General features: G+C 37.3%; 2 protein-coding genes and 1 long non-coding RNA gene across 3 annotated transcripts; 2 read left to right on the top strand and 1 right to left on the bottom strand.

The window, feature by feature from the left end:
* Nucleotides 1–278: 278 nt before the first annotated feature.
* On the bottom strand, nt 279–2659 carry LOC133815582 (zinc finger BED domain-containing protein RICESLEEPER 2-like). The gene is made up of 5 exons (XM_062248402.1): nt 2643–2659; nt 2146–2553; nt 783–2053; nt 399–460; nt 279–308 (listed from the first exon to the last, which is right to left on the bottom strand). Exons 1-5 carry the CDS (start codon nt 2657–2659, stop codon nt 279–281), a joined length of 1788 nt encoding a protein of 595 aa, XP_062104386.1.
* A 14835-nt stretch (nt 2660–17494) lies between these two features.
* On the top strand, nt 17495–17914 carry LOC133815581 (pre-mRNA-processing protein 40A-like). The gene has a single exon (XM_062248401.1). The coding sequence runs from the start codon at nt 17495–17497 to the stop codon at nt 17912–17914; it is 420 nt and encodes a 139-aa protein (XP_062104385.1).
* A 1493-nt stretch (nt 17915–19407) lies between these two features.
* LOC133819553 (uncharacterized) lies at nt 19408–20282 on the top strand. Its single transcript, XR_009886381.1, has 3 exons — nt 19408–19706; nt 19792–19877; nt 19987–20282. It is a non-coding gene; the product is annotated as an uncharacterized LOC133819553 (long non-coding RNA).
* The last annotated feature ends 1902 nt before the right edge of the window (nt 20283–22184 follow it).

Raw genomic sequence — 22184 nt, 5'->3', positions numbered from 1 at the left:
TAATTTTTTATATTTTCAAAATTAAAAAATATTTGTAAACACCAAATTAAAACAACATAAAATTAAATTCTTCATTCCATAATTGATAGTCATATAGATAAGTTCCAAAATTAAAAACTTTGCAATGATAAACTTAAAATCAATAAACATAAACTTAAAGACCATAAACATAAACTTGAAGTCCAAACAAACACACAAACTAAATAAATTGTAATAACATCTTCATCTTCAACTTTGAAAACTAATAGTCATCACCACCATTCAAGAGCCTTCTTTCTTCAAGAATCAAAATCCACAAAACTTGGACCCTAAAAGAAAATTTTCAATTATAAGTAAAAATATATTTTAAAGAAAAAAAATAATAATATAAACAAAAAAAATAATAATGCTAAACTTACCGCTTCATCATCTTCAACATCATCAAAGAATGTACTATGTGAAATCTCATTTTGTGATGCATCTAAAAAATTCAACAAGAAATCTGATTATAGAAATCTGGATGATTCAAAAAGAATTATATATGTATATTACTAATACTATCCATGTTTCAAAGAGATTATCTCCAATATACAGCTTTCACCAATTCTGTTTTTCTTTTTTGACCAAAGTGGAATTTTACCACGTTTCAATAAAAGGAATGTACATATATATATTTATGGATAAAAAAATTGCATTACTGGTTGTTGTCATCAAAGAAAAAAATAAAATATGTCATTTTATAAGCTCTTTGCTTTGGGTATAAAAGAAAAATAAATAATAAGAGTAATTTATAATAAACATACCTAATTTCTCATCCCATAGCCAATCTTGAGTACATACTAATGCCTCCAACATACTCGGGTGAAGCCTATTACGACAAGGAGTCACATGTCTTCCACTAGTACTGAAAGCAGACTCAGAAGCTACTGTAGACACTGGGATAGCCAAAACATCTCTAGCAACTTGTTGTAATGTTGGATACTTAAGACCATTTGTCTTCCACCAAGCTAAAATATCAAACTCTTCACTCCTAGGCAAAACTACTTCCTCCAAGTAGAACTCTAACTCAGACTTGAAAGTATCCACCTTAGAAGTACTACTAACGAACAAGTCATAACCAGCTAAAGGATCCACACATCCATCACTATCCCCTCCAACTCCAGAAGCATTGGATAAAGGATCAGGAAGATTTTCTTTTCCATCATTTGGTTTGTATTCTTTCACCAAATCATAGCACAACATTCTAATTCGTTCAACTTCATTTTGATATTCACCAACATAAATTTTAGGAAAATAATACTCAATCAATTTCATCTTAAACCTTGGATCCATAACAGTTGCTATGGCTAATATGCCATGAATGGAAGTCCAATACTGCTCAAATTTATCCATCATATTTGATGCCATTATCCTAATCTCATCGTATGAAGACTTAAGACACTCCTCAAGCAACAACCAAATATCACAAATCTTAGAGAAGAATAGATTAGTAGTAGGATATTTGGTCCCAGAAAACATCTCAGTGACATGGTAAAACAACTTCAGTTTCTCACACATAACTTTTGCCAAAAGCCAATCTCGCTCACTAGGTTCTTTTTTGTAATTTTTCTCAGTGTGTATTAAGCGACTGAACACATCTTTATAAACAATGGCACTAGTAAGCATCAAATAAGTAGAATTCCACCTAGTCTTACAATCAAGCACTAGCTTTTTATTGCTTGCACATGATAATCCTTTCTTAGCCTCTTCAAACTTTTCAACTCTTTTTGGAGTACCAGTCCAAAAAACTACACTCTCACGTATAGTTTCTATGGCACCTTGAATTGCTCCTAATCCTTGTTGGACAATCAAGTTCAAGATATGAGCAGAACATTTCATATGAACTAATTCACCTTTCATTAGTAAAGAAGCATTTCTCAATTTTTCTTTCATTTGATCCATCATGGCAATATTCACAGTACAGTTATCTAAAGTAAGAGTAGACAACTTACGTTCAAGAGACCATTCAACCAAACACTCCATCAACACTTTTGCTAATAACTTAGCAGTATGAGGGGCAGGCACATATATAAACCTGAATGCATATAATAAAAAGTAATTAATTAGCACACACTCATATTAAATATACACATAAAATACAAAATATTATACAAATTATCTTATTACCTGATAATTCGATTGTGCAAATTCCATGAATCATCAATATAATGTGCAGTCACCACCATATACCCTCTCTTTTGATTATTTGATGTCCACATGTGAGTTGTGATTGCAACTCTACTACAATTGTCACTAATTGAGTTCTTTGTCTTGGTCTTCTCATTCTCATATATCTTCAATATATCCCTCCTAATAGTACTTCGAGATACATTCTTGAAAAATGGCTGAAGAGAGTTGACAAAATCTCTAAATCCATGATGTTCAACCATATTGAGTGGATACTCATGCAAAACAATCATTTTAGCAAGTTTGTGTCTTGAACACTCTTGATCAAAGTTGTGAGCAGCTAGTGAAGTACTTCCATCCTTCTTCTTACTTGGATTTAAGATTGATTGTTTTATATCTCGATGCTTCCTAAGAGGACATATGTTAAAATGATCACGCAAATGTGTTGTTCCATTTTTGCTTGATCCTCCTAATATTTTTTGACAATAGTTGCAAACAGCTTTGTCAACTCCATTAATTTTTTGCTTCTTGAAATGATTCCAAACAAAGGAAGTCAGTTTTCTCTTTGTCTCAGTTTTCTCGCTATCAACATTTGATTAGGTTGCTGTCATTGATTCATCATTTTTTGGAGATGAAGGAATTGATGAATCAAGGTCAATAGGTCCTGTGGGTATTATTCCTTCATTTTGTCCATATGTTGATGGAGTGTCTTCTTTTGGACTTCCAATCTCAGTCATTTTTTCCTATAAAAATTCAAAGTATACACTTTTAAACATATAAAATTAATTACGAAAACTTAAAAAGATGTACATTTATATTCACATACACTATATTATTTGCATATACAGATAAACTAGAATACTCCAATAAAAAGTGTGTCAAGTGTGTCATATACGTCTATGTAATAATATATATTAGGTTTTGTATAAAAATATAATATACATATATATATCAGGTTTTGCATATCAATTCATTATCTAGTTTATAATATATTTATTAAATAAATTATTTAATAGCAATATGCAATTTTCTAGGCTCATATAGTCATATGACAATCTTTCTAGACTTACCCTCATCCACAAAAGTACAAAACCTATATGAGTATATATAAAAATTCATTCTTTTTGTTGATTATGTATAAAATTACGTGGTCAAAACTTCATGCATACATACATATAAGATGAATAGTAGTTACTTGCCAATAAATAAATAAACAAACAAATCCTTTTTCAAGTATATAATTTATCAATGTCTATATTGAGCATTGTATATTGACCGTAAAAGATAAAAAGCTCTGTTTTTATCATTAAATAATATACATAAACAGAGTACCTTATACAATAATAATACTAATAGTTTAATACTTACCATTCTAGTCAATGAATAATCTCCTTTGTCTACTCCTCCTTATTGATGCAGCCACGAGTTGTTAAGAAATATAGTGCTTCCTACTCTGTTTAAGACTCACGATCACGAGGACTCACAACTCACAAGTTATGAACAGGTTGTTGTTTTACAGAAAAAATATAATGTAGTTGGACTAAAGATTGGAGAGTGGACTAGATAGAAAGGCTAATATCAAATATATATGAAATAATTATTTAGGGTTAGTCTCTGAAGTGCACTCTTCAAAAAGACTTTTCATATTCATATAAAACAGTTAGCAATAGCATAATCGGTGGAGTGGCTGGAGTCCTTCCATATTCTATAACAGCTGGAGTATTTAATATATAGGAAATAGTGTAATTTGAATTAATGCATTAATTGTTATAAAACCAGAAATTTAATGCATTAAACGATATATCAAAGAGGAAATTAGCTTAATTATAATTAATATTATATATATAGAAATAGAGTTATACCGTTATACATACTACATATAATTCCTAATACTATATATATATACATAATCGGGGACGAAATGGGGCGGGGAGTACTATCCCCGACTCCGCCCCGTCCCCGAATCGGGTAAAGAATATTAGTCCCGTCCCCGCCCCGATCCCCGCCAAGCCGGGGAATCCCCGCCCCATTAGGGGCGGATCCCCGCGGGTCCTCGTCCCCGTGGAGCTTTTGTGCATCCCTTTAAGTAGGGGTGGAAATTGGCGGGAAATTGATGAGGAATGCTCCTCATGTTTTCATCCCAACTTCCTATTTAAGTCATCATCCTTGTACCCATCCTAGACTGTCTAATCTTTGACGGGAATGGGAGCGAGCGTTCTTTGTATCTCTGGCTTGAAATCCTTGTAGGTGCTGAAAATAAAAAATATATTATATAGATTCACAATAAATATATATTTGCATATATATGTTTTATATATAAAAAATATGTATCTAACGAATTCTTCATTTAACGATTTTTCTATGTCAAATTTATCGAAATCTTAAAAATATTTAACCAAATATACTTTTAAAATCAATTAAGAAATATGATACACTAGATATTTAATAATTATATGGGAATATAACAATTTGGTACCTTGTGTTTTATCGAAATACAGACTTGGTACATTATGTTTTCAATAATGTTCATCTAGTACCCTATAATTTGAAATTGTACATATTTGGTACCCTAGACTCAAATTTAAACAATAATTTTTACCAATATGACCAAAATGTCATCAATTATATGTAATTAACTAATTAAATTTGAATTTGAAACTCATATAATTGAGAATAATTTGGTTATATTGATAAAATTTAAGTTTAGGGTACCAAATATGTATGATTTCAAATTACAGGGTATCAGATGAGTATTATTGAAAATATAGGGTACCAAGTATGTATTTCAATAAAATACATGATACCAATTGGGTATTTACCCTGTTATCCCCATTTCCTGCCTGGGCCCGAGACGGTGGTCCAGGCCCACAATCTGGGCATTTGTATTTGGGCCCAGCCCAGGCCCGCTTAGCAGGAAATGACCGGGAGCGACGGTCCAAGTGTGGGTCCAGACCCAGACGCTATCCGGGAAAGATGATCCAGGACAATCGTCCGGGAGATGTATAGCCAGTCGGGGTTACAGTCAAGGTGTACGCAACGGTCCTGGAGCCTGGTAAATGGTCCAGGCCTGCGGTAAACGAAGAGGGACAGAGGTAAACGAACCCGGGTCAAGTCCTCCAGGTTGGCAGGAAAAGGCATCCGTGACCCTGAAGCCGCCCCATGACGCGTGGGGGTTGTCCCCACTTTTCACCTGCGGAAAAGGCCACCTCGGGATTGCACACCGCTGGTTCAGACCTGCGGCGCCAGTACACTGGCTGACTTTGTCCCCTGAATCAGCCTCGTAACTCAGAATGCCCAGACCAAAAGCCCCATTTTGTCGGGCGAAATATAGTTCTTGGGCTGCCCCATTGGGCCTTGATAATTCTTAGTCTTTTTATATTTTTATCCTTTATATTGGGCTTCCGACAGAGAAGCCAAGGGTATTTATATCCTTGTTGGGCCCGGGTCAGCCCGGCCCAAGCCCAGCACTCCTGAGAGCCTATAAATACAGGTGACAGAGCATTGAAGAAGAGAGAGCTCTGAGACTTGTATACAGTTACTCTGCTGAAATATAGAGAGAAACTCCATTGTAAAAAGCTTTCCAAGCTCTAATACAACCGACTCGTGGACTAAGGCTCATTAACGCTCCAACCACGTAAAAATCCTGTTTTTATCTCCTAAATTCCATATCATTAATCTCGCCTACTTTTCATTAATATAGTTTCCGAAAATCTCGATAAACATACCCTAATTATATTAATATAAATTCAAATATTATAAAATATCATTATTATATTAATATTTAATACAAAATTCTAATTTTTTATCATATAATCTAATTTATATAAATATATATATGTTCGTATTAAATAATAACAAACAATACATTATATATAGGTGTCGTGTGTGTACAAAGAGTGACTGGGCAACTACATAATACAGTAGAATAATATACATCTTCTATCAAGAATAAAAAAGTTTTTTCTCCAATCACTGAAGTGTTTTTTTGAAGAATATCATGGTCTAATGTTTTGTACTTTGAATAAAGGTAAGTTAGGCAATTTATGGCTTTAAAAGTTATCATATTATAAATTTTTCAAAAATTATAAATAATGTTTTGGTTTTTTATTTTAGGGTAAATACCATTTTGGACCATGTGTTTTGTAAAAGTTGCCGATAAGACTCTTTGTTTTGTTAAATAGCAATTCAGACCCTGTGTTTTATAAAATAGAACAAAATAGTACCTTATACCCAATTTTGGTAAAAAAAAATTCAAATATAATATTTCATTCTCAGCTCATCGATCACTTTCCTTGCTTCTCTGAACCCATCGCATCACTAACGACCCAAGAATTGATCTTATAATTGAATTTTTTTTGACAAATATTAGATATAAGGTACTCTTTTGTTCCATTTTGCAAAACGCAGGATTCGAATTGTCATTTAACAAAACACAATGGTTGATCGGTAACTTTTGCAAAACACAGGGTCCAAATGATATTTACTCTTTCTTTTAATATGTTTATGTCATTCTTTTATAATATATGACAATTAAAAAAAATAAGTTAATACATTTTATAAATATCACTAAGCAAACGTGCATTGCACGTTGCTTTCACCTAGTATATATACATATTTTAATAAATAAAAAAATACGATGTGTATATATATTTCATATCTCTTCAATATAAAAAGTGTATAGATAACCGAAATTATTAGTTTTAACAGTTTCTTTTGTTAACTTTAACAGAATCTTCCAAATATTTAACGGAATATACTTTTAAAATTAAATAAAAATAAAATTTTATTAATTATATTAATATAAATTTAAATATTATAAAATATCATTATTAAATTCAAATATTATAAAATATCATTAATTATAAATTTAAATGTTATAAAATATCATTATTATAATAATATTTAATACAAGACTAGATATATATTAATTATATCTATATACATTGAAATATTATAATAATAATATACAACATATAATATATAATCCTTGTTGACGCTGTTTTTCGTCAACTTAAATTGTAGAGTAATTAAACAATTGAACGAATGAATGATGAAGAGAAACAAGAGAATTTTTACATGGTTCAGCAGTTAATTCTGCCTAGTCCACGAGTCTATGTTATTAAGACTTAGAGTTTTTTGGAAATTCTTCAGAGATGAATTACCCAGAGCTTTCTCTCCAGAAATCAGAAATCCATCATTTACAAGTGGTCATTCCTCTTCTATTTATAGGGAAGGTTACAGAGTTCATTCTCACATATTTCGTGAAGATATTTTGTACATCAATTCAAATAATGACATTAAATGCAATATCTCCTATATACATGGAAACATCCCATAAAAATTGGGAACAGATAACAGATTAAATGGTATCCCTTAAATATTGGGATTAGACAACAATAAATATGTTCACACGTAATAGGCTACCCCAGGTGACTCATCAGGTCTTCAATATCAGCAATCGACATTGTGATTGTCAAGACTTACGGAATCGTTACGAAATTGTCACCCGACTTCAAGACATGCTCGGAGTAGATAGATACTGTCGAAGCTATTACATCCGAGCTTGCACTTCCCAAGCTCGGACTGTCTTATCTGAAGACAATCGGTAACTGATATATCCCAGTGTCGTTCCATTTCGAACTTAGAAAGTATCCTGAAGTTACACATCTTCGAGGTCATTGTTTTACTTCAGAGATTTTACGGCCGGACCATACGATGTTTTCATACATTTCAAGCTCACACTTGACAAGCCCAATTTTCGGGGTCATAACCTCTTATCTCGAAATCTGGGTGTAACAATCCTAATATAAATTCAAATATTATATTTAAAATATGGCACAAAATGACCATTCTACTGCCCATATGAACTACTGTGGGATTTGATCCCATATATAAGGGCTCGTAGGCAACTTGAGAGGGGATTGAACTCTCTACACATGATTTCACCTTAAACTCAAGCTCAATCCCAAACTTCTCACCAACTCTTTGTCGAGACTATGCATTTTCTAACTCTACAACCACCGCGAAAATGTCATTCAAGGCTGTTGGCAGTCCAGTCCCATTTTTACCCTCGCAATATATAATATTTAATGAAAAAATTATAATTAAGAATCGTGTCAGGACAAGGAGTGATGTCCCCTCCCCGCCTCCACCCTGGCCTTAAATCGGGATGGTGAAAACCCTCATCCTCTACCCATTCCTCGTTTAGGCAAGGACTTCTCATCCCTAATAGGGTAGAGCCTTGCATGAAAAATTTACATTCCTAAGTTCAAGACTAAAATTAATTCAACATTTCAAAGTTAACAAAGACAAACAACCCTAATTTGAAGCCAAAATGGATAGGTTTAAAAGTTTGAAGGCTAAATCATTGTTTTGGTGCTAGCAATAATTAAATAGATATACAAAAGAAGATTTTCAAAGTTATTGAAATGGCTACAAATTAAAAACAACAAATTGAACAAAACTAATTTTGTTAATACTAAATGATGTGCCTGTTTTTGGGGCATCTGGATAATTTATGGTTAAATTGAAAATAGAAGCCTACATCATTTCGTTCAAGTGAAGACAGAGTTTCGCGAGCACAGAAATAAATGTTGACCAACTTGTTGGTTGTAAGATTTGCTTGATGAAATTGAGCTCCCGCTGTGCTCTTGATACCATGCTGCACAAATGCCTTACAAGTTTGATTAATGCAACTAACTAATTAACTTTTTAGGGGAAGATTTAGTCAACCATGGTTTTAGAAAATATTTAGTTTAAATTGAAATAATATTCTTATTTTCAATTTGAAAGTATTCAAGAGCTATTAAGTTGCAATAAAGAAAAATATCCCACGAAAAGTGAAAGGTCAACTATGACCTATTTTTCCTATAATTAAATGTTGAATTAGGCTTGTAAATAAGAAAGCAATTTATTAAACTCAAGTTCTAGTGATCTTTATATGCTTTTCAAAAATAATATATAGCCATGGATGTAATTCATTTTTTGAGCCGAACAATGTAAAACTTTGGTGTCATTTATTCAATTTACCATTGTTTATGAGAAACCTTGTCATTGACATTTATTAATGTTAACACTAAATTTTCACTATGATCCTATTTAGAGCGTCGAATTATGATTGGAATTGAGATTAGTTATTCCGGTCTCAAATTTGGAGATAAAATTAGACAAAATAAATGGTCTGCATATTTCAAAATAGTTCATCTTTTATAGGATAAATAATTGTGAAAACTATACTAAGTATGATTTTGTATGATAATTTTAACTTTGTCAATATTTTATCATAAATGCCTTTTGAGTTTTTCATTGTTTAGCAATTTAGTCTCTGATAATTTTTTTTGGCAATCAAGTCCTTAAGTTTAAAAAACAATAGTAATAAGTCTTTTTAGTTAATTTCTTAACAAAATTATGTCAAAATTTTTATATTTTTCTAAATATAATACAACTCCAAATATTTTTACACATCATATTGTATAGAAAGATTGAAAAAAATAAAGAATTTTATGAAAGAAAAAAAATAAACAATAAAGACTAAATTGTCATTATATATAGAACTCAAGGATTTGATTGCCAAAAAAAATTGCTTAAGGACTGAATTGCAAAATACTATAATACCTAGTGTTGACCCTCGTTTTGGTCAACTGACACGGAGTCAAATGCTTGATGTGATAGAAGGTATTAAAGTAGATCTAATGGAAAGAACAGTAAATGACACAACAAATTATAGTGGTTCGGCCCCAAGAATTGGTAATGACCTACGTCCACTTAAGCTATTATTGATATTGATTCTCGAAGGAGTGATCAAAGAATTATGGTTCTTCGAGTTTCACTAGCCTTAGAGGGATGTATAATACAATCGGAAGGTAATAGCTATAATTCTCTTGTAAAGCATAAACTCAAATTAGCCAAAAAGATCCTCTTCCTTGAGCTATTTTTCTTTATTTATAGGCTCAAGGAAGATTACGTAAATTTGTTACAGATATTCTTTCCTAATTAATCGGATACTCAGGAATCATGGGAGATAATCTCGGATATGATTATAATTGCACAAGATCTTCTCAAAATATACGGAGTATACGACCAAGCTGGTTGTATATAAAGTCCAAATGTTACACTAAGGGAATCTCCCTGGTCGATGGTCGAACAGAACCTCTGCCAGGCGTCAACCACGTGTTAAAAATGTTTGCCACGTCATCCACGCCTGCTCTTTGGATAACATTTGCCCCCCAAGTTTATTTATTGCGACCAGCAATAAGTAAACTTAGGAAAATAACCTTTCATATGCCCCACGAAATCTATCAGAGTCCCTCATGCATTCTCGAAAACTGTGAACCAACCACGTCCAATCGTACCTTTTCAGCTTCCAAGAAACTATTCTGATGGCTGTTACACTCCCCCATACCTCGAAAAAGGTAAGTCATGATTGCTCCTTTTTGGCACACCTCGGTTTCTATAAGTAATCCCCACCTTCTTCTTTCAACCTTTTACTCGCCATATTTTTGCTAAGAACTTTCAAGAACCATATTCCAGAGCCCAGAACTTCGAAGTTTTCAGACGCCCTACCGAGGATCTTTCGCCTGCAAACCCAAAGCTTCTATCTTTCAGAATCTCCAACCTTCGTTCAGGTAAATCTTCTTTGACGTTTGACCTTTTGAGATGCCATGTATCATGCCTCTGTGCTCTGAAACTCTTTGCGTTCTTGAGTATAAATTTGTGAGGATTTTGTATATACCGTTTAATGCTTGATAGGGTAGTGTACTTTTGCTATACATAAGTTAGGAATCAGTTCGATAGTCAAGATCATAGGTTTAGGGCGTAAAATCGACGTAAAAATTCGATTTTTAGGCTAGTTGAAAAACTGGGTTTTTCCCGCCCCTTTGGAGTTGAAAAAGCTTATTTTCAGAAAACCTTTTACTTTCCTTTTTGATCCATTTTTCAAACTGCTAGCATAAAACTTAATGTTCGGTTAGAATGCTGCTGGTCGATAGACGCGAGCAACATTATTCCAACTTTCAACATAAGTTCCCAGGCTGTGCGTCTTATCTCCTCCTTTGTCTGTTTGCAGTTCATATGCAAGACCGTGGGGAGGAGAAAGACCCATTGACGACGACCTCCTAGTTCAACTGCTTGAAGACGAAGAACATCCTTCGACATTGATACCAGATATTCATTTTTCTCGAATTAACCTAAACACTTCCCAGTTTCGACTCAAAATATGGTTCTCATCAGCCTACTGCTGATGCTCCCTCAACCAGTGGTCGAGACGAAAATATTCCTGACCCAAACATTCAAGGTCATGCCCGCCCTCGACAGGCTATTCAGCCGGACGTCGAGTGGCATGTAGTCTCCGCAAGTAGGGTGACGGTCAGAATGATCGCCAACTACTTGAAAAAATACAATCTGACAGGGGTGATCCTAGTCAAACCTAACCCAGACCAAAGGGCTAATCTACCTGGAGGTGCTTACAGCGCCCGGTCGCGGTTTCATGTTGAGGCAGGAGCCCCTTTGCCTCTTCATGCATTCTTTTATGGGGTAGCCAACTACTTCGGAGTTTTCCCCTTCCAAATTACCCCTAACGGATATAGAATGCTGGTTGCACTCTATATCCTGTATAGCCAGAAAAAATGGCCCGCGCTGTCGCCACATGAGGTCAACTACCTGTTTGACCTCAAGTCTAACCCCAACCAAGAAGGCACGGGGTTCTTCCATCTTTGTCATCAGGAAATCAGGCGCACTTTCCTGACTGACACAACCCATATCTCTAACGTGGGGAGGTACTACCAGGAGTACTTCCTTACGCCTGAACTAGCGCAGACAACTTGGCTTTCACACGAGGAGGTAAAACTTTCACATCGCTGGCTTCTTCACTTAGTGTTTTTCCACCACAATGTCTTGAACTTTCAATGTGTTTCAGGCCTGTGGCTGCGACCAATCCCAACTCCGGGGATGGAGTCAAGAGTGGCACTCTTAGCCAGCATGTCAGATGCTGAGAAGAGTGTCAAAAATCTAGTTACAGAGGCTAACCTTAGGTTGGCTGGCCTCTGGGACCCTCAACCAACTATGAGTGGGCCTTCGGCAGGGAATGCTCGCGCCGAAGCGAAACCCGAGCAGCAACCCCAAGCGTCTCCTCCGCGGAGGAGACCAACTGGGGTTACGATTAGGGAACCTGCCAATACTGACCGAGCGGAGAGGCCCTTGGCTCCCAAAGGAAAAGGAAAGCAAAAGGCCGCCGAGCCAACCGAACTCTCTGACGACTCGTCGGATGATAACAATATAGTAATTTCACTTTTAAATAATTTGTCAATTCCCTGTCATCTGTTCGCCGGGGATGGCAACTTTAAGAATAATCCCATCTTAAATTCAGATTTCTTCCAGGCAGTAAGTAGTTCAGTAAATAATGTAGCGACCAATAGTTGTAGCGCGGGTACTTTACTTGTAATCTTTTCACTTTCATTTTTTGGCCCTGTGTGACCATCTTATCTCACTACCTGTATTGTTTCCTTTTGTGCAGATATGGACTCCAAGGATGTGTTCGAGCATTACAGGGCTGATATCGCCTCTTCTGGCCAAAAGAAGGCCAGCAAGAGGGCTCGAGGGGAGAGCAGTAAGACTACCTCAAAGAAGGCCCGAACTGACAATCCTCTGGCTACCACCCCTTCGAAGGAGAACTCACCACCTCCATCACCACTCGAGCAGTCGGCCTCAACTCCCGCCGACCAGCAGCCTTCTACTAAGGTTCCTAGCAGCCAAACATTGCACACTCAGCCCGAAGGCTCCCTGCCCAGTCTCGTGGTCAGCTCTGCCAAGGAGAGAATATACAAGCTCTCCAAGCATAAACGCAGCCAGGCAGCTATTACTGAAACTGCCTCTATGGAGGCTGATCAAGTTCTCAATAGAGGGCTGAATGAGATAGTTAGCGTAAGTCAACTCCTGTTGATGTAACATTTATTTTTGATTCCCTGCCTTTACTTTATCTTTTTCTATCTGACTTCAGGGACTGCTGACCATAACCGCTGGCTGGCGCCGTGCTGGGGCGTTGGTGTCTCGGGGCAGGAATTTGGATACCAAGCTTGCCAAAGCTAAGCAAGCACTCGAAGCTAAAAACAACAAGCTTGCTAAACAGAATGGCGAGTTGCTCGGGGATAAAACGAAGCTGTTCAAGCAAAAAGATGAACTGCTCGAGGAAAAAGCTACTCTGACCCAGGAGCTGCTGGAAACCCGGAACACCCTGAAGAAATCCAACAATGCCAGGGAAAAATTCAAGGAAAGCGCCAAGCTCAACCATCAACAAGCTGTACAGCTCGAGCTTGATTTGATCGCCAGTAGGCAGGAGGCGGAGGAACTCGGAAAATGAGTGCAGGAGCTTGAGGAGGTTGAAGCTAAGAACTTGGAGAAATACAAGGAAGCCACTCATCTTTGCTTCTACGAGTTCTGTAAGCACAACCGGGAGGCTAACTTCAGCTATCTGCCAGAACGCTTGAGGAAGATTTTAATGTCGCAGTTTGCCATTCGCCTGGAAGAAGAAGAGAAGGTTGAAGTGCCTGCTTCCCCAGAGATTTCCCTGGCAGCAGGGATAGATGGTGCAGATACTGAAGCTGGCACAGCCGTCGACCAAGGTGTTCCTCAAGACCCTCCAGCTCCTTAATTCTTTTTTTTTCTTCTTTTACATTCCAACTACACGACCCACAGGTCGTGTTGTAAAGACAATTTATTTTTTATTGCTGCAAGGGCAACCATTTTACTTTTATTTGAACAGTTACATCCGAGCAGTACTGCTCGTGGTGTAAAAGGATTCCTTTGACATTATAATATTTTTGCTTTATTATAATATATGTTCGCATGACCGAACCTAGCATAGTACTTTGGCTTGATTTTTCAAAATATAAAATTTGAAAAGTACTCTAAGTACCATAGTATGCTTTCACTTATTTTGTTCATGTGTTTACATACCTCTTGGTATGCTTTGCTATCGATGTACCTTATATGCCCCCCAAGTGACTGGGGAGCTTTAGGTCCTTGGTCACTTGCCTTGACCAAAACCTGTACGAACATTACTGCTTGTTATAAAATGTAGAACTTATAATACAGCAAAACAACACACGTAATGAACAAATACTTGTAAAAAATTACAAAGTTTGGCAAGAATGACTGGTTGCGCACAGTCCCTTATAATTCTCATATTTAAATGGACTAAACATGTCTTTACGAGTGATCTTTGAAAGATCTTACACTTATAAGCGATTAGCCATATAACATGACTAACCCTTATTCAGAACTTGTAAAAAGTAAAAATTAATACAAGCCAGTCCTTTAAGAAGGACTGTTTATTGATAATACTTGCGCAGGTGTTCTCCATTCCAATAACGCGGAACGAGATCTCCATTTAAGTGTGCAAGTTTATAGGTGCCTGGATGAAGGACTTCTTGTTGCCCCTGAGTAGATTAAAGAAAGGGACGCACTTATCTGTCGACTTTGAAATAAATCTACTGAGCGCGGCAATTCTTCCAGTCAAACTTTGCACATCTTTGATCTTTACTGGCGATTTCATATCGATCAGGGCCTTTATCTTTTCGGGATTAGCCTCGATTCCTCTCGAATTAACGATGAACCCCAAGAACTTCCCTGATCCTACTCTGAAGGAACACTTGAGAGGATTTAGTTTCATTTGATATTTATTCAAAACATTGAAACACTCTTGCAAATCCTTTACATGTCCTTCTGCCTTTTTTGACTTTATTAGCATGTCATCAACGTACACCTCCATGTTTACCCAGATTAACTCCTTAAACATGTGGTTAACTGGTCGCTGGTAAGTCGCACCAGCGTTTTTCAATCCGAAGGGCATTACTTTGTAACAATATAGCCCTGTATCGGTCCGAAAGCTAGTGTGATCCTCATCAGGGGGATGCATACTAATTTGATTGTATCCTGAGTATGCATCCATGAAAGATGGGATCTCATGGCCTGCAGTTGCATCGACCAGCTGGTCGATCCTTGGGAGTGGGAAGCAATCTTTAGGGCAGGCTTTATTAAGGTCTGTGAAATCCACACAGGTGCGCCATTTGACATTCGGCTTGAGAACCAGTACTGGATTAGAGACCCACGATGGATAAAACGCCACCCTGATGAACCCATTCTCCTTTAATTTTTCAACTTCCTCTTTTAAGGCTTTTGATATGTCTTTATCGAGCAGCCTTCTTTTCTGTTGCACGGGTGGAAAGATTTTGTCGACGTTCAGGACATGGCTGATGACTGTAGGGTCTATCCCAGCCATGTCTTTATGTGACCAGGCGAAAACTTTGTGGTTCTTCTTAAAAAATTCCACCAGTGCATGTTTTGTTGTTGCTTCTAAATTTTTGCCGACCTTTACAACTCTGGTCGGAAACTCTTCGTCGAGTTGGACCTCCTCAAGGTCCTCGACAGGTCCTACATCTTCTTCAAAATCCCCAAAGCGAGGATCTAAGTCTCTATCCTCACTTTGGGCAACACCCTATTTGGTGACTTCATCACCTGATTGGGCTTGTACATCGATGGCCATCTGCAACTTTTCTGGGGGAGCACTCCTCGACATACCCTTCTTGGCCTTAGTGACTGAGGCATTGTAGCACTCCCTTGCTTCCCTCTGGTTTCCCAATACGCATCCTACCCCTGCGTCTGTTGGGAATTTCATGGCCAGGTGCCATATAGAGGTGACAGCCCAAAGGTCAACTAGTATGGGCCTTCCAATTACAGCATTGTAGGCCAAAGGACAATCAACTACTATGAAAGTAGTGAGTAATGTCCTGGTTTCTAGGGCTGAGCATAAAATCCGAAAAACTGAATAAACCGGATAAACCGACCATCCGAACACCGAAAAAATCGAAACCGATTAAACTGAACATCGAAAAAACCGCCAACGGCGCAAACCGCCACTGTTCGGTCGGTTTGGAAATATTGTCCGGACCGACCGAACGGAACCGAAACCGACCGAGCACTATTATATATAATAATATAATATTATATAATTATTAATTAAAAAATAAATAAAATCTGATATGTTTTTTTACTAGGGCATCTCTTCTCTCGGTCTCTCTATCTCTATTTATCGCATATACTCCTCTCAATAGCTCAGCCCCTACGGTGTCGCCTCCTTCCTTCCTCTCTGTCTCCTCCCTCCGGCAACTGCCCAAACGAACGGAACGGAACGGAACAGCCCAACCTCTTCCTCTCTATCTCTCTCATCATCTCCTCATCTCCTCCTCTTCCTCTCTGTTTCGCTTATCCCTCTGCCAAAATGAAACAAACGGAACGGACCGACACCGAGCAAACGCAACTCGGCGGTAGCACTGCCCAGCCCACTCCGGCGACTGCTTCACTCACGGACACAGTGACTCAAGGTATGTAGCTTCGTTAAAACAGATTGAGACATATATATATATATCATTATGGATATATATTGGAAAACACTATTAATTATCAATTTTATATGCTCTTAAATATATTGACATCTCAATTCAATTGTGTTAAAGGACCAGATTTAAATAATCATAATAAATGATTACGATGTGTACAGTGTAATATGTCTAATTTCTTCAGTATACAAATAGGTTGTCTGTATATATAATAATTAGGTGTAGTTAAATTTTTTTATTCCATATGGATTTATCTTTGTCAATGATACACAATTGTAGTAAAATAAATAGTTGTGAATCTGCTATTCACTTTCATGACTGAACTATTCTGTTTGAAATTTAAAAATGATGATTTTATTATGGAAAACTGAAAAAAGAGAACGTCTTGGAACACAAGTATGAACTTTGTTGAGCATTTTTAGATTGATTCTTATCTTGTTGCATTTGCATGGAGGAGTTGATTTAGTTTGATAATGCAAGTCATTTAAAAAAAAAAAAGACACACATCACATAGTATGAATACATATGTATATGTACGGCCCTAGTTATTTTTTGAATCAGGGGACTTGATGTCTTAGATATCTTTGAATCAGGGGACTTGATGACAAGTATTGTTAATTTCGGTTTGGCTCTAGTTATTTTTTTACTCAATTTTTCCCTAAATTATGGAATACTAAACCCACCATTATTCATACTATGCAAAAGGTGTTTCCAATATGATAATTTTTCTTTAGAGTGATTAAATTAATAATATGATAAGTGTTGTTAGAAGTATTTATATTTATATTGACTAGATAATGATCATAATCATCATGTCTTGTTATTATGTTTTATATTTATTATGTTTTACAAGTTAAACTAGCAAGAAGAAACACAACTTTCATTTATGGGCACATTCATATTATGTTTTATATTTGTTGCTAAAATTGTGTTTATAAATATGTAAATAGATCGTTAATATGGATAACGAGGAAAATTTAGAAGGGATGATGGGGGAGTGGTTGGAGTATGCTGAAACTAACTTGTCAAGTTCTGATGGAGAAGAACAAGCGAAGGAAAGGAAAAAAGAGAACGTACGAAAGAAGAGGAATGATCGACAAAATCAAGATAAGGAAAAAGACAAAGAGACCGAGAAAGAGGATAATGAAAAAGAAAAGGAGAAAGAGGTTGAACGACCAGAAAAGAAGCAAAGGGTTGGAAAGAAAACATCGAGCGTGTGGGATCATTACACTATGTTGCATGATTGTGATCCTAAGAAGCCAAGAGCTGCTTGCAATTATTGTGGCACCGATTATGCGGCTGATACAAAGTTGAATGGGACTAGCACACTATGGGCACATGTGGAGAGAAAATGTAAGAAGTGTCCTTTCAGTGACTGAGTTGAGCAAAGTAAGAAGCAACAATCAACTATGGATAGATTTACTAAAAAGACAACAACTTGCAATGAAGAAGAAGTTGCTTCAAGTGGGCTGCCGCTAAGGTTTAATCAAAATGATGTTAGGAAAGTGATCGCCGAATATATCATTATGGATGAGTTATCCTTTAGGCACGTGGACGGAAAAGGATTTCAAAAGCTCATTAAACATTTCTTTCCCACATTTCAGTTCCCATCAAGATTTACTGTTGCGAGAGATATTTACAATGCGTTTCTAGATCAGAAGAAAGAGTTGAAGTCGATTTTGGTGAAGCACAGAGTGTCGTTGACCACCGATTGTTGGACATCAATCCAGAATATTAGTTATTTGTGTTTGACTGCACATTGGGCTGATGATAATTGGAAAATGCAAAAGAGAATTATCAACTTTATCCAAGTTCCTAGCCATAAAGGGGACTTGGTGAGGAAAGAGTTGATAAATTGTCTTAATGAGTGGGGTATCTCCTCAGTTTTTGCAGTGACGGTTGACAATGCCTCCTCAAATGACATTGCTCTTAGAAAATTGAAGGGGCACTTGTTGGACAAAGACAATACCATTCCATTGAATGGCGAAATGTTTCATATGAGGTGTTCAGCTCATATTTTGAATTTGATAGTAACTGATGGGTTGAAAGAGTTGAATGATGCAATTTCAAGCATTCGAAATGCGGTGAGATATGTTCGGTCATCTCCAGCTAGAATGAAAATATTTAAAGAAAGTTGCAAGGATGCAAACATTGAATCAAAAGCCTTGTTATGCTTGGATGTGGTTACTAGGTGGAACTCCACCTACTTGATGTTAGAATCTGCTATAAAATTCAAGAAGGCTTTTGAGAATTTGGAAGCAGATGCGAACTACATAAAGTACTTTGATGAAGAAAGAATGGATGGCCCACTAACCAACCTAGACTGGGAAAAAGCAGTTGTATTTGTCGACTTTTTGAGGAGATTCTATGATCTTACTAATCGATTTAGTGGGTCATTATATGTCACATCTAATCTATTCCTTCCAGATATTTTGAAGGTTCAAGCTGATTTAACTACTATGGCTTCTAATCCTGATACTTTGTTAGGGGCTATGGCAGTTAGTATGAAACGAAAGTATGACAAGTACTGGGGAAGGATTGAGAAGCTGAATATGTTGACATTTATTGCCAATATCCTTAATCCAAGGTATAAATTAGAGGTTGTGAATCGTGGTTTCAAATTTGTGTACACTTCAAGTGAGGCTGAAAAAATGATAAAGTTGGTGACAAATACTTTGGCACAGCTATATGCTTTTTATAAACAACAACAACCATCTCAGTCATCTCAAGCTCAACCATCTCAATCTCAGTCTCAGCCATCTCAGCCTGTTATCAATTCCACTACAGAATCATTTCTTCAAGGGCAACTACAACTTAGTGATGACATTGAAGAAGATGATCTTGAATACTACTTGAGTGATCGTCATGAGAAACTTGATCCTACCTTTGATATTCTACGATGGTGGAAACAGAATGGATTCAAGTATCCAATAGTTGCGCGCATGGCAAAAGATGTATTGGCTGTTCAGATGTCTACAGTAGCATCTGAATTAGCTTTTTCTACTGGGGGAAGAATCTTAGATTCATTTAGGAGTTCCTTATCCCCGAGGATGGTGGAGGCTTTGATTTGTTCTAAAAATTGGTATACTTGTGAGTCTGAAGAGCCTGTTGTGCTTCGACAATACATGGATGAGATTGATGGTTTAGAGGCATGTGAACAAGTTTTTCCAGGTATTTATTTACTTAATAGCTTATTCTAATTGAAATATTATATATATATATTATAGCTTATTTGTATTAATTGAATATTTGTCAGGTGATGGCTCGTGTATTACCTATGTACCTGAGAATCTTGGCAGTGGGTCTGGGAGTGGGACCGATAAGAACAGTTGAAATCTCAAGGTAACTAGTTGAATTCTAAGATTGTAGTTTAGTAGCTTTATTTCTCTCAAAAGTACCATGTAGCATGTGTTATATATACATTATAATTTTATTCTTTCTTTTGTCTTAGGAGCAGGTGGTCATGGTTGCTTGATGCAGGCCATGAAATGAATGAATGCTGGATTTTGGATTGGACTTTGTTTTCTATCTATTCTTTTGAAATTTGAACTTGATTTGTGTTATTGTAGTCGATTAGACTTAGATTTAATTTGTGTTGTAATGGACTATGGACTATGGACTTTGGACTTTAAGTTTAAACTTTAATCATGTGTTGAGATTTGTGGTTGTAGTCTTTTGGTTTTAAATTTTAATTGGGTTGTGTCTTGGATTGAACTAATAGATATTGGAGTATTAGACTTTTGATGATGTGTTGTGATTTGAGATTATGTTATGCTCTTATGGACTTTTAATTATGTTTCAAACTTTAAAATTTGTAAATGTAATTATGTTCTATATATTTATGTTTTAAAAACGCACAAAAATGGATTCCAACAATCCAAAAATTTTAATTTTTTAACTAAAACTTTCAAAAAAAAAAACAATAATCAATTCGGTTTGGTCGGTTTAACCGACCAAACCGCGGTCCAAAACGGTCGGTTTTTCTTTTAAACTAGTTTGGTTCGGTCGGTTTTCGGATTGCACCAATCCGGACCAAAAACTGAATTCTGGATTTTTTGTTGTGAAAAAACCGCCCAAACCGACCGATGCTCACCCCTACTGGTTGCGGGCGCAGTACATGCTGTTACTGGAAGCCTGATTGACCCTGTTGGAGCGAGTCCCTCACCAGAGAAACCATAAATTGTTTGGTTGCAGGGCTCCAAGTCCTTGACGGACAACTTCATTCGTTCCAGCGAAGATTTATACAGGATATTAACTGAACTTCCTGTATCGACTAGTACTATTTTCACCATCATGTTGGCAATCTGAACATCCACGACCAGCGGATCGGAATATGGGAACCGGACATGCTGGGCATCGCAGTTAGAGAAGGTTATTGCACCGTCCTCTGTCCGAGCCTTCTTTGATGACCGATCCTCCACAGTCATCATCTCGATGTCCTGGTCGTGGCGTAGGGTCCGAGCGTATCGTTCCCTTGCCTTTCCACTATTTCCCGCAAGATGCGGGCCTCCGCAAATGGTGAGTAAGGTGCCAGCCACGGGGTCAGGCTGTAAAGGTGGCGAGCGTTGGCGTGTAGGCGCCTGCTCGTTGCCACCCGGAGCCTCTCGTTGGGAAGCTCCCGAGACCCGCATGTATCTCCTCAAGTGTCCTTGTCTAATAAGGAACTCGATTTCATCCTTCAGCTGGTTACACTCGTTTGTATCGTGTCCGTAGTCATTGTGAAAACGACAGAACTTGGTCATATCTCTTTTTGAAATATCTTTTTGGATGGCAGCGGGTCTTTTGTAAGGCACACTGGATCTTGTGGCCTGATACACCTATGCTCGAGATTCGACAAGGGCAGTGTAGTTGGTGAACCTTGGCTCATAACGATTGCCCTTAGCGCGCTTACTTTCGGAGGTCAAGGGTTCGCCACTCGCCCGCTTTCCACCATTTTTACTGTTGCCATTCCCGTTGCCTTTGCCGTTGCCATTGGGCTTAGACCCATTGGCGGCTTTGGCAGGATCTTCCTTGGGCCCCTTGTCCTTTGCTTGCGACTTGCCTTCATTGGCAATCGCGTCCTCGAGCTTGATGTACCGATCAGCTCGATCTAAAAACTCTTGGGTAGTATTAACCCTGTGCTTTCTGAGGCTACTCCAGAGAGGAGAATGGCGCCTAACCCCAGCGGTTAGGGCCATCATCTTGCCTTCATTGCCCATAGTCTTAGCTCCTGCTGCGGCTCGCATGAAGCACTTAACATACTCCTTCAAAGGCTCCCCCTCTTTCTGGCGTATCTCGATCAGTTGGTTTGCCTCCGTGGGGTGCACACGACCCGCATAGAACTATCCGTAAAAATCCTTCACGAACATTTCCCAAGATACAAATACTTGCAGGAGGGAACTTAAAGAACCACTCCTGTGCAACATCAGAAAGTGTTGCAGGAAAGATCCTGCACCGAGCGTCTTCGGACACCTTCTGGATGTCCATTTGTATCTCAAATTTGTTGTCATGAGATACCGGGTCACCATACCCGTCAAAGTTCAGAAGAGTGGGCATTTTAAACTTACTTGGAGTCTCTGTCACAACAATCCTCTGAACGAAAGGAGTGCCCCTTCTCCTGTCGTACTCAATGTGAGACGTTCTTCCCCCGACCAGCTGTTGCACTGCTTG

Source organism: Humulus lupulus, chromosome 2 (genome assembly GCF_963169125.1).
Source record: "Humulus lupulus chromosome 2, drHumLupu1.1, whole genome shotgun sequence".
Lineage (NCBI taxonomy): Eukaryota > Viridiplantae > Streptophyta > Magnoliopsida > Rosales > Cannabaceae > Humulus > Humulus lupulus.
The sequence above is the reverse complement of the archived record's forward strand: the minus strand, read 5'-3'. Positions and strand labels throughout refer to the sequence as shown.